Source organism: Cornus florida, unplaced genomic scaffold, assembly GCF_030987335.1.
Source record: "Cornus florida cultivar Cherokee Brave unplaced genomic scaffold, ASM3098733v1 CherokeeBrave_3.0.0_Hap2_Chr04, whole genome shotgun sequence".
Lineage (NCBI taxonomy): Eukaryota > Viridiplantae > Streptophyta > Magnoliopsida > Cornales > Cornaceae > Cornus > Cornus florida.
The window spans coordinates 70,760,907-70,774,363 of record NW_026775574.1 but is presented as its reverse complement, the minus strand read 5'-3'; the positions used below and the strand labels follow the sequence as shown (position 1 = coordinate 70,774,363).

General features: G+C 33.4%; 1 protein-coding gene across 1 annotated transcript; it reads right to left on the bottom strand.

Moving 5' to 3' along the window:
* Positions 1 to 410: 410 nt before the first annotated feature.
* On the bottom strand, positions 411 to 4,268 carry LOC132305093 (peroxidase 20-like). The gene is made up of 4 exons (XM_059802775.1): positions 4,032 to 4,268; positions 3,407 to 3,598; positions 1,890 to 2,055; positions 411 to 1,238 (listed from the first exon to the last, which is right to left on the bottom strand). Exons 1-4 carry the CDS (start codon positions 4,266 to 4,268, stop codon positions 817 to 819), a joined length of 1,017 nt encoding a protein of 338 aa, XP_059658758.1. The 3' UTR covers positions 411 to 816.
* Positions 4,269 to 13,457: the final 9,189 nt, after the last annotated feature.

Here is a 13,457-nt window from a genome sequence, read left to right as displayed (position 1 = left end):
GGAATTCACATATTCTTGCCGACTACTAATTTTTTATTTTTGTTTTCAATTTTTTATTTTATTTTAAAAAAAACTAGTAAAACAATGACTAATAGCCGTCTAGTTTTGGAAGCTTTTGAGCAAGTATCAAATTGCACAAGATTCTTCTTTCCTATGAACTCTCTCATTCCTGTTTTAAGCAATGATTTTAACCTCTCCTCTCTCCAAGTAGAGGTGAGAGGTTCGAGTCTTGCTAAATGAGTATTGCTTGACATAAAAGCGGATTTGTTTTTACGAGGTTATGAAATGATAAAGGATAAAATAAGCTCGGCCTAATTAGATTCCATCACATATTGTTTGACGTAAAACAGATAGTAGATTTATTTTTACGAGTTTGCTAAATGATAAATGATAAGATAAGTTCGGCCTAATTAGGTTCCTAGGCATTCAGAATGACAACGGCGCTATCAAGGGCGGATCCAAGGGTGGGCGAAGCAGGGCTTCAGCTCACCCCAAAAAAAAAAAAATTTTTTTTTACCATACTACTTTAAGCCCAGTCCAAAAAAAATAAAAATAAAAATAAAAATAAATAAATAAATAAAAAATAGTAATGGTAATCCAATCCAAAGTTAGCCAATCCAAAATTAGCCTACCTCATTCAAAAAGACTGGATCCGCCCTTGGCGCCATCCCCGTCCCCGTCCGGTTTGACAAAGTAAAGTTAGTAAGTCTAAAAAAGTTTATTTACATACTAGCTTGTAACTTGTAAAAAAGGTTAATTTGCTAGTCCAAGTACAACATTTTGAAATGCATATAAATAGTTCTTCTAGTTCACTGCCTAGGTGTTTACAAACCTGCAATCTCTCCTGATCTCTCCCTCTTCTCCAGTGAGTACATTGATGTTCCCCATCTTGACCATTGAATCCACAAATGCAGCAAAGAAAAGTTCTTGATTAAAGGCATAAGTCCACACATATTTTTTTATCTCCCCTTCAAAATCTTCATTGACCAACACATTATCGGATATTAACAATCCTTCTCCTCGAATAATATTGTGGAAGTAGTGGTTGTCGAACCTCGCCGGAGTCATTAGATCAAGCGGTGCCAGTTCACTGTCTCTCCCTGATTTCGGACATATGGACCGTAGGATTCTTCTGAATTCTGTGTTTCTCTTGCGATGGTACAAGTGTTCTTCAGTGTTCTGGTCATAGACTCTTTGCCTGAAGCTTAAGCATCTTGCCTCTCCCATTGTGTGACTACCTATAGACAAACCCATGAAGATTACATTGTGAAGGAAAATAGAAAGAAAAGAGAGGATAAAATTTTCCATAAATAAAACTATTAGGGGTTATTTTGGTTTTATCCGGTCATGCTTTAGTGTTAAAGAGGTCTTTTGTTACCAGGGGTATTTGCCTCCCACGTTGAATTCGGATGGAAAGTAAAAGGGGTATAAATGAGTGGGAATATAATATTACCCAATACCCACTCGTTACAGTTACTATCAGAGTCAGACCCAATTCTTGATCCGGTGTCACAGCAAGCGCCAGGCTCGGAGGTGTCCGAGTGTGCCATCCGAGTAGGTAGGGTGACCCGATCGCGCAACGAGGGCTGTTCGAGTTTGGGTGGGGGAGAATGTTACAAGGGTATTTGATCTCGCATCGGATCTGAATGAAAAGTGAAAAGGTATAAATGGGTGGGTATGTAACACTTCCTAATACCATAAGTTTTTGGGTAAATAGGCAAGCGTTCACCTGTTACATCTTTCCACTAGGATGTTAAACCGTGGGTTAGTTTAATCATGCGACAAACCTCCGTAGGTATAAGTTTCTGTCCCGAGGGTCAATCTAATTTATTAGACTCACATATTTCTATATTTGCACATTTGAGTAATGTGGATGTTCAGAAAATTACCTGATAAAGCAACCAAGTCTTTGATGTCAAGACCCTGTTGTCGAAAATTGGCAATGAGAGTCTCTAAAGAGGAATTTGGAGCAGGTATGTATTGGTTGGAACCATTGAAGCTTGCTTTTAAAGAGTCTCTCCTGCCCAAATATACATTCCATCTGGGACCACCTCTCTGTTATTTTAAAAAAAAAAAAATCAGCAAAGATTGCTAAAAAGTATGACAGAATATCTAACCTATATTGACGAAATGGCATCACGTGACACACACATAAATATATTTATCAGTCACTTTTCATTTATGTTGATTAAATGATCTATTTCAATACATATTAAGGAGGCTGCATCAAGTTAGACTCACATAAGTTACTTATTATTATTATTATTATTATTTTATTTATTTATTATTTTTTTTTTTTTGCGTTGTTTAATCTGCCTATTTTGTGCTCAAGTAGCATAACTCTATATATAATATACATGCATTTGTGTGTATATATGAATATTTATAAACAAGACCTTGTCAAATAATCTGGTTCTAGCCCGGTGCAATATTTGTGAAAAAAGAGCATTAACCCCCCTTTTATGGTTCAACTTTTATTTTATTTTATTTTATTCCTAGATTTGTTGCATTGGTAAAATTTCGTTACGTAGGCTCCGTTTGTTTCGAAATAAAATTTTTTTTTTCAAAGTAAAATATTCTTTTATTTTTACTTTTTCGGTATTTGGCAAAGGTCTAGGTTGAGGTTGAATTCATCGAGTAAGGTATGTAAAATAACTTGTTGAAAATTGATGGATAAGTTATTTTTATTAAATTTTAATATTTTTTTTCTTCATAAATATTTTACAACAACCAAACACTAAAAAATAAAAAAATATTTTGTAAAAAATATTTTACGTCCAAACAAACGGATTCTACATGTGACAAACTCAATTTTCACTTTGCAAGGCTGATCATTTATTATCAATAAGTAGGTTTGTTTTTAGACACAAATTATAGCACTAGTAAGTACAAAATCTTCATGCTTGTCTTCCCTCACGAGAAAAACTAGCAATTAATTATCTCCAAGGCAATAAAAAATATATGCTCGTTAATTAGGTGAAAGTCAACAATACCCCCGAGTCTCTCGGTCGTTGGATCATCTATCAGGTGAGTTCTACTATAAGATATCCTGAGGTTCCCAATCGTTAGATATGGTTGTACCTAGTGGTGGAACCCATCTGATAGATGATCCAACGGTTAAGAGGCCCCTGGAGTATGATATCCCGAGATATTATAGATTTTTTCTCTTATTAGAGGAATAATGATTTAAGAACCAAATTTCATAATTACTGAATTCAATTTATGTGAGTAGAGTGGTGTAACTGATTATATTATGTGATCATAACGTCATGTGATGAGACCCACCATCTATCTCACATAAGCTTAATTCCACAGTTGCCTTCCCTAAATCACTCTTATTAGAGAGATCAAGCTTGTGTGTTTTATTTGCACAACCAAATCCAAATTTAAAACAAGAGAGATGTACCGAAGCAACAGCGTCACGAGCAGCAAGGGCTAAAATATCAGCACATGAAACAGTGTATGGACATGCCTCCTCCAAAATGTACTTGATCTCATCAATCACCTCAAATCCTCTTAGAGAGTCAATATTAGGCCCAGCTTGTTTTTCACTTACTATGCCCCCATAGCTGTCCAGTAAAACTGATGCATCACATCCCTGATAAATCATATCAAAATTCATTATTCGTTTTCTACAAGAAATTAAACATACACGTGAGAGATTTGACTCTCTATATCTATAAATGTAGAGAGCCATGTCAGCCCATTTATATTTTTGGCCAATCTAGCGAATCCCCTTTATGGTTCTAGCCAAAGGAAGAGAGGGATTTTGGAGAAATAATATTTCATGGGAAAATATATAGGGGATTGCCGATCGGACACTGTCACCTCAAAATTTTTAGGTGTAGAAAGTTTGAATCCTTGGGACAGAAATTTTCTCCCATGTGGGACCCTGCCGATGGTGTTTTAAGGGTGCTCTAAGAGCTCCTATAGCACCATCTTTGACAAATATATATATATCTCTGACACCACCATCTTTGACATATATATATATATATATATAGAGAGAGAGAGAGAGGGCTAGAGTTCACCGTGACAAAACAATCGTGAAAATGCAAGCGAAGGAGTGAGGCAGCCATCCGAGGATCTCTGAACACCGCAACTTGGACTTGGCGTAGCACAATCTTTTCCAGCAAGGGGCATGTTTGTTTGTAGTAACCCAGAACCAGAGGTAGTCCATCATCATCATAGCTCAAGCTTCTCACGCCATGGAAGATCAAAACTACTAGCACTGTAATGAAGATTGATACTCTTCCTGTAAAAGCCATTACTGAAAATAGGTTCACGTAAAGAACATTGCTAAGATTGAGTTCAATGGCAAGGGAATGAGCTAGCTAGCAACCTAGCTAGCACTTATATATATATATGTATATATATATATACATAAATATATATAGTTTGGACAAAGAGATGGGTTTTATTTTCTAATGATTATGATGTCTGAATCTTTTCGTTTTTTCAAACCAACTTTATCTTAAAGACATTCATTCCTTTAATCTGGGCCCTAATCAAAAGTAGATGCAACCAACTGAGACTAATTTGTGTTTAATTGCTTAGTTTAGAATGCATATATAAGAAGACATAAATTATATCTCATATACAAACTTCCAAATAAATTGTCAGCTGGGACCAAGAGAATGTATTCTAGGTAACTCTTTCAATTCAGCCACCTATTTCATAGTTAGTCAATACACAAAACATATATACATACAATGGTCAAATGGGTCCAAATCCAAATAACTACTTAAAAGAAAAGAACTTGTTTTATTTCTTTATCTTAATTTCCAAAATCTCTTCTATTTCCATTCAACAATATAAAAAGTGAGGAAACAACTTCCCATTTTTAGAAATGTCGCTAAAAATTGATGGGTCGTCAAGTTTATATATATATATATTATATAAATATTTTATAACAACTAAACATTAAAAAAAAAATTTATTTTTTTAAAAATAATTTACATCTAAATAAACGGAGCTTAGTATTGGATAGATATTACAAAAATGATTGAATTTGGGTTGGGCCGGGTCGGGTCAAAATAAAAGCAGGGAGAGGTATCATGCTTCTCAGCTAGCAATCCAATCCAAAAAATGACTTGACAAAAAAATAAAGTTAACTAAATAAGGAATAAAGAAAACAGAAATCCACTAGAAGCAAGATAAAATAAACAAATAAACGATGGTAGATACTGAAATTGCCTTGGTTGTGTTGATATTATACATATTGATTAGGATAACTTGTATTGACTTGTATTCAATGTTGCTTTTGTTGAAATATCAAATAATCATATTTTGAGAGGACTTTAACAAAAATTAAAAAATTAAAAAAAATCCCCAGTCTCACAATTAACCACTAATACTTGCTTTCCTTCTATCATTTTGCTCTCATTCCTTGTGGGAAAAACAAAAAGTATGAATAAATTATGTAATTAGGCATGACTGGCTTATATAAATATTGCAAATTGCATATTAGCATATACTTTTGACAGAAGAGATCTAAGCTAGGGACACTTCAAGATAACTTATAGCCAACCAATATACTGAAATTGGAGGAAACAGAATAAAAACGAAATTATATATTGTTTGGTTACTTTTTTGAAAATCAAAATTCAAAAAGTAATTTTTTTAAAAACGTATTTTCAAAAAGTAGTTATCATAAAAGAATTTTAAAAAAACTGCAACAAATATAATTTTACGAAAAAATTGTTGATACAATTTTAAGAATAATTTTTTGATTTCAGATTTTTCTATTTTCATGAACCGAAAATTAAAAAATTGTACAAAAACATTTTTTTTCCTATATAGTTTGATTTTCTCTTATTCGGTCATGGATAGAAGAGTAAAGTTTAATCTAAGTCGCATAAAGTGGAGCAAAAACGAGAGCAAAAAGGGCAAAATTAAGTCACAAATAGTCGGAACGGGAGCGAGAGCGTGCTCGAAACACAAGCGACACCCGTTGAGAAAAATTATGTGACTTATGCTCCGTTTGGTACGAAGGAAGGAAGAGGGGTGGATGGAAGATAGGAAAGAAGAAACAAATTTCCTTAGTTTGGTAGAGAGGAGAGAAAAGAGGATGGATGAGTCATCCTTCATACTTTATAAATTTTTATTCCTCCAAATATGAGCGGATGACACGAAGAAAGAAAAGTAAGACTATTATAAATGTTTTAAAATTACAAAGTTTTCCTTACATATAATTAACACTTTTTTTTTTCTTCTCTCATAATAAACAAAATAAAGTATTGTCGATCATATTATTCTCTTCTATCCAACTAAACAAAAAGAGGAAAGAAAGAGTCTAATATAGAGACGTTTCATTTATCTCTCCTCTCTTCGTTCCATCCAAATTTCTTCTATCCTATCAAATGGAAGGGTCTAGAGTTCAAATTTTGAAGTAAGGAGATCAAACGTATTACTGTAGTTTCTTTTGTCAGCACCAATATTTGATATCTTACGTCTGCATTCACTGCATTATGTAAACTCAATTACTTGAGTGGTTCAAGCTTAGCATTTGCTTCTCTGTATGTCAATTTTAACAAAAAGAAACTATAGTAATACGCTTGTAGCAAAAAGAAACTATAGTAATACGCTTGTAGCAAAAAGAAACTACAGTAATACGCTTGTAACTATTAACAGAAAGAAGGGTGAAAATTCAAGAAGGCATTTCAATTTCATGTTTGTAGCCAATATGAGACATAATCACCGGAATCATTAGAAATAGTCGGGTGAGAAAACCATTGCCAGTGTCGAGAGATAATCAACGGAATCGTGAGAAACTAGGCAGCGTGAGCAGAACGTTGACGTCTTCAAGAGAGAATCGCCGAAATTAAACAAAAAAGCATTGCCAAAGTTGGTGACCGGGTGTTCTCCCAAATTTGTGGTTGTGGATGGTCATCCGTCCCAAGTGAATGCCGCCGGTGGATGTGAGCGTTGATGCTATCGTCGGAAAAAACTTAGAAGTGAAGATTAAAAGAAATCGCCGAAGAAGACAAGAGCAGAAACCTAGAAGATACATTCGTGAATGGGCATCAAAGGCAAGGGTTTTACTTGGGACATAATTGGAATAAACATTTGTTTACTCATAAAATAAAGGGCACGATGGGAATTATAAAAGTTTCATTAAAATAAGAAAAGGCTTGTCACCCACTTAGAACACTATACATACATGGTATGTTTTTTGAAGTTACCGAAACATGAATTTTTCCAAGTTTTAAACCTTTCCTCATAAATTTGTCCTTTGGGAATTAGTACCGAACTTCTTCTACCTGTTCAAGAACCTGTGCTTCAAAGAATTGCATTCTGTCCTTTGGGAACCGGTTCCACTTCGTGGCTATTGGTTCCACATGCTGATACAATTTAGGTAATTTGTTACCTTTTCTGTCTAAATTTCCTATTTGATATAGAATTCTTTCTAAAAATTCTATGCACGAAAATTACCTTTCCTATGCATATCTAGGTCTTTGAAAATTCTATATAAACCTTGATTTTCATCTAGGTTGATACGGCTTTTGCATTACATCTTCTAATTATTAAAAAGCCTATTTGAGAGATATTTTCTAGAAAATCAAAACTGATTTTTATGTCTTTCTTTCTAGAACACAAACATAAATACAAGAGTGATTTTAAGGTGTTGTTCAATTCTTAATCTTGTTCAAAGTCTATTGAATATTGCATCTACAACAATTGGAGAAATCATATCTATTTCTTCTACATCAAAATCAGATCTTGAAGAACAATGGTGAAGCGATCACACTTTGAAAGGTCAAAGCATTCGAGGAGTGTTATTTAATCTACCAGCAATCCTTCCACAGAGATCAAGAGTAAGCCTAAAGTTAAAAACTGTTGGACAGGACATCGCAAAACCAGAATATTGTTAGCGATTGGTGTTTGGTAGAATGATAGGGTGTGAACCTAAGTCAAACTCCATTGTACTTTATTTCAAATATAGTGGATCGGTTTACTTTGGGCTGCACAGTCTACGAGGTTTTTCCCACAACAGTTGGTCTATTATATCAATTGGGATTTCCTCGCTAAAAATCTTGGTGTCATCTCTCAACTCTATTTGATTTACTTTACTTTTATCTTTCACGTAATTAATTGATTAATTGCTAAAATTAAGTAAAGCTATTTAAAATAGAAAAGACATAAATTTAGATCTTTTTCAAGAAAACTCAAACTTTCCGCAAGTAATCTTCCGTTGCAACAACTCACAGCTGTAAACAAACATGAAAGCTTTCCTTCAACAATCCATGTCGAGTGGCAAATATATCTTTTCAAATTGACATATTTTTAATTTTTATCATCAAATATTTTTTTTCAAAGCTCAAGGACTTAGACAACAATTATTTTCTTCTTGGCGGTGGGTGTTAGGTGGTATTGGCGGATTATGAGGTTTTTAAGAATGTGAAAAGTGTCCTAAGATTTTTGGGACATGAAGATTACTCCTTGTGCTTGTGAGGGACCTAAAAGAATGTCTTAGGATTTTTTATAATCAGAAATTGCTTTTTGAGGTTTTGAAAGGCTAAGAGTGTCTTATGCCCAGTTTGGTTGGAGGGATGAAAAAATGGATGGAATGGAGAAAGAGATGGATGAATGAGGTATCCATAGGGAAGGGAAAGTGTTTCATTCCCTTTTTGTTTGGTTGAATGGAAGGGGATTGATGGATTGATGGAGTGACAGTTGTTTTATTTTTTTATTTTTTTATTTTATTTTTTTTTTATTTTGGAAGGAAGGAAATGATAATTTTTATTTACTTTTAACTAATATACCCTCCCTATATAAAGTTATAAAATTAGATATTAATTTTAAATTATTTAATAATATTGAGCTCTCCATTCCAACAAGTTGTGTCGACCATGACAAGTTGTTTGAGGTGCTTTATTATTATTATTATTGAATGTATGATAAGAAAAATTGTGCAAAGGTACATTTGAATCCTTTTCATGAATTGATCTTTAACGAAGTTTAGTAGTTCATTAAGAATCTATCTTCAATGAACGCACCATTGTTGTTTAACGCAATAGGGTTTTACTGGCAAATTTTTAGGAAAGATAAAAATAAAAATTATAACAAATTTTGGTGGTTATCATTTTTTTCCTCTCCACTCTTCCCCCAAATTTGGGTGGATAGAAAAACATATAGCAAGGGAGGATGTTTCATCCGTCCTTGTTTCCTCCCTCTCTTCCCTTTCTCTAACCAAACATGAAAACATTCTTCTATGCCCCTCCCTCCCCATATCCTTCCCTCTAAACAAACATAGCATTAGAGTTTTTACAACTCCATGGTTTCATCTTTGGGGCCAGCTTCCTGAAAGTTCTTATGCATGCAATGCATACTTGATATCACTCTTCATTTTTCTCTCATTTTTTTTTTTTTCCTCCTTTTGTCTCTGATCAAAATGGAAAAAGAATCTTCCTAATTTTACATTTTTCTTGTTTTTTTTTTTATTTTCTTTCCTTATTTATAAGTTGAGAGCCAAATCGTGGGACAAAGAAATGGAAAGAAATTGATAGAAAATTATCACTTTGAGGTTAGTGGATACAAATACAATAGAACCTTATTGTTGAAGAAAATATTTTTTATAATATAACATGAAAATTTTACATTATCTCACTGATTTCATTTCATCACATACATTCCACGAATTGAAAAATCTCTTGGATTAGGTCTCACAAATTTTCATCTAAAGTGACTAATGACTTCATCTCTATACTAAATTTTAGATGGATGAATTGAATGTACGTGATTGAAGTATATCAATAATTAAATTGAATGGATTCTCGCCCTTGACACTCTTTAAGGAACACACACTACCCCACCCCTTAATTCTGAAGAAGCCTCATTTTTACCTAGTTATATACAGATATCACATTATCACCTTGGTCCTACCCTTTACTTTTTCTTTTTCTTTTTTGATGACGTGGGAACCCTCACCGCTACCACTCTTCGGGCCGAAGCTACAAGCTAAACCCCCAGCTGCCGACGCCGGCCCCACATTGTAAGCAGCAAGGTAAGTCAGGGAGAATAATGGAGATGGACGGGCTCGAACATACACTACCCCTCACTTGCCTTAATCCTTTCTCTACATTTTTTTTAAGCTACTCTTATATATATATATATATATATATATATATATATTATTACCATTGTATGAACATATAAAATACCACCAGAACTTCAGTCTAAATGGCATGATCTATCCTTCTCAAAGGGGATGCTGAGAGTTTGAGCGCTGCCATGGATTATTGTGGGCATGTGCGTGTTTGCTTTAAGCCTTTGACTTTCGGGAAAAAAAATTTATTGAAAAAAGAAAGAAAAATAATTTGAGATTAGTGTAATGTTTATATAGTTCTTAAAGTTTCATTTTGACTTGGCAATGGTTAGGGGGATTAGGGAATTATAGGTTAAGGGGGAGGGGGAATGATGCTGATGGGTTTCAGCACAGGTCAAATGCCACAAACAATACATGCTCTACCGTTGGGCTTGCACTTATATAAGTTTAGTAATTAAAAGGCTTGTAGCATAATGGTATAACCTTTCTTTCCCAAATGGCAGAGATGAAGAGTTCAAGTCCCTCAACCTCAATGGGTATATTTGTTTGCTTTAATTTCCAAAAAAAAAAAAAATGTAATTAAATAAAAAAATAAGGGATCTTAGATAAATTTGTTAGATAATTGGATATTTCTCCCACCCTGCTCATATTCTCCACCAAACATGTCTCAACCCCTATTAAACTTCTCTTAATCCAATCCAAGGCTGGTACCCATTGGCTTATATAAAATTGTCATCCCCAGAATACTTGCTTACTCTTGCACTTTGCCATTTAGATAATATAATTATTTTCGTAGTTTCTTATAGTGGCTCCGATACATAAAATAAGTCATCTTTTTCGTTCAAACTCCCGTACGAACAATTTATATTTTTCTAATAATTATTGTTCTCCAAAGTCGATCTTGTACTTATGTATTGGATTTCAAGCACATTGATTTATATTTTAATTGTATGAAAACTTTAGTAGGTTGTGACAAATAATTTTCACTCAATTTTGTTAAAATAAATCTATTTCGGACTTAGAATTGCATTAAAAAAAAACGTGTTAAAATTAACTTTAGGCAAGTTTAACAAGTGCAACTGAAAGTTCCACCACGGAAATAGAATGAGCTAGATATCGCATGTATCGACAAAATTTGGTTATTCTAGAACATATGCTAGTGCTCTCTACTAACAACTCTTGTATAGGACAATATTTTATCACTAATTCTCTAGATAAAACACCAATACATACAAAAAATATTTATTGACGTATTTTTTTTTTTAAAAAAAATGTAAAGTAAAATATATTGTTTTATACCGGTGAACCGTTATTATTTATTATTATTTTGCACCGGTGGACCATTAACTACAATTTTTTAGCATTATATTATCACCATGCTATGAACATATAAAACACTATGAGGACTCTAGTCTAAATGGTATGATCGATCATTTTCAAATGGGATGTTAAGAGTTTGAGTCTTACTAAGTACTTATTGTACGTGGGCATGTGCATGCGTGTTTGCTGTAAGCCTTTAACTTTCAAAAAAGATAATTTGAAAAAAAAAGAAAAATAATTTGAGATTAGTGTAATGTTTATATAGTTCTTAAATTTTAGTAATTAAAAGGCTTGCAGCCCAATAGCATAACCTTTCTTTCTCAAATGGGGGAGGTTGAGGGTTCAAGTCCCTCAACCTCAATGGGTGTACATGTTTGCTTCAACCTCCGAAAAAAAAAAAAAAAAAAATCAGAATAGTAATTAAATTAAAAATAAAGGATCTTAGGTAAATTTGTTAGATAAATGGATGATTCTCCCACCCTGTTCTTATTCTCCACCAAACCTGTCTCAACCCCTATTAAACTTCTCTTAATCTCATTTTATGACTGCATACATAAAATAAGCCATATTTTCCCTTCAAACTCCCCGTACAAACCGTATTTTTTTTTTCCATAATTATTGTTCTCCAAAGTTGATCTTGTACTAATATATTGAATTTCAAGCACATTGCTCTATATTTTGATTGTATGCAAACTTTAGTAGGCTCTGACAGATAATTTTCTTATTTAATTTTGTTAAAATAAATCTAATTCGGACTTAGAATTGCAAAAAACAAAAAAAAAAAAAACCAACTTAATATTTTATTTATTGTCTTATTCGGAATTCTATTTACAAAAAGGGCCCATTTGTATCTATTGAATCCACTACATCTTGAATGATTTTCTTGGGAAGGAATTAATATCAGTTGCCTACTGATTGGGGCAATATTCTCACCTGGCTTCAATTTAGTGATTTGGTTATCTATGACGATAATACCTTTAAATTAAGGCAAGAAACTCGGCTGGTAAATTATTCATTTAATTTTTTATATATGGTATTAGTTCATAAAGTTGTATAAGTTTTTTTTTTTTTTTTTTTTTTTTAGTTTACCCAAGGTGTCCGGGATGATACGAACCCTTAAAACCCCTCAATAACCAGACTAATTCCCGAGGACTTCGAAGGGCACCTCCCTACCCAGGCCGGATAAGTCACTGCAGAGGTAGCGAACGCTAGTCACAAAGAACACCTGGTGAGATTCGAACTTCAGACCTTGAGCTTACTAAGTTCCAAAGTCCAACTAGTAAATCGCTTGACGATATCCGAACTGGATTAAAGTTGTATAAGTTGATTGGTCATACTTGGCTAACTCCACTTTTTATCTATTACCATGACAGGGTTGTCTGAGCAAATTACCAGACACTGCTTTATATTTTAGCATACTCCAAACTCTGAATGTCGTGTTTCCAAGGAGTCTAGCTCAGAGAAATAGTGTCTCATCTCTGGTGCATTTCCGTCAAGGAAGGTCTCGAATGGCCTCAATCTAATGAGCTTAACCATCTCCTCAGATGACTAGCAACAACTATGCAAGAAACAATTGGAAGTATCAACTTCATAGAATCCTAAAATGTTTTCTTCTAAATTTATGATGGAACTCCCAGTCTTATAATTGTCTCTTGGGTGTCCTGATATAGAGTATAGACCTCCTCATGCTACACTTTGCTTCTTTCATTTGATTGTACTCAGGAGGTTTGTCTCCCTTTATTCCGTGCCTTGATTTCTAGTAGGTCACCTGTGTATAATTTGCTAAAACCTCATGGGAGGTTATATATATATATATATATATATATATATATATATTACCTTACCCAAAAAAATATACAAAAATATAAAAATTTGAGGGTTTAATTTTATGAGTTGCTAAAACGAGAAAAAGTAAATAAAAGAAAATTTAATTTGCACAAGAAAAATGATTGGGTAAAGTGGGAAAAACACCCCTAATATTTACATTTAGGGCAAATGACACCTTTATCCTTTATGTTGTGTATATAAATCCGTTAAGCTTGAAAAAAAAAATGAGTAAAGAAAGGTTTATGTTGTGTATATAAATCCC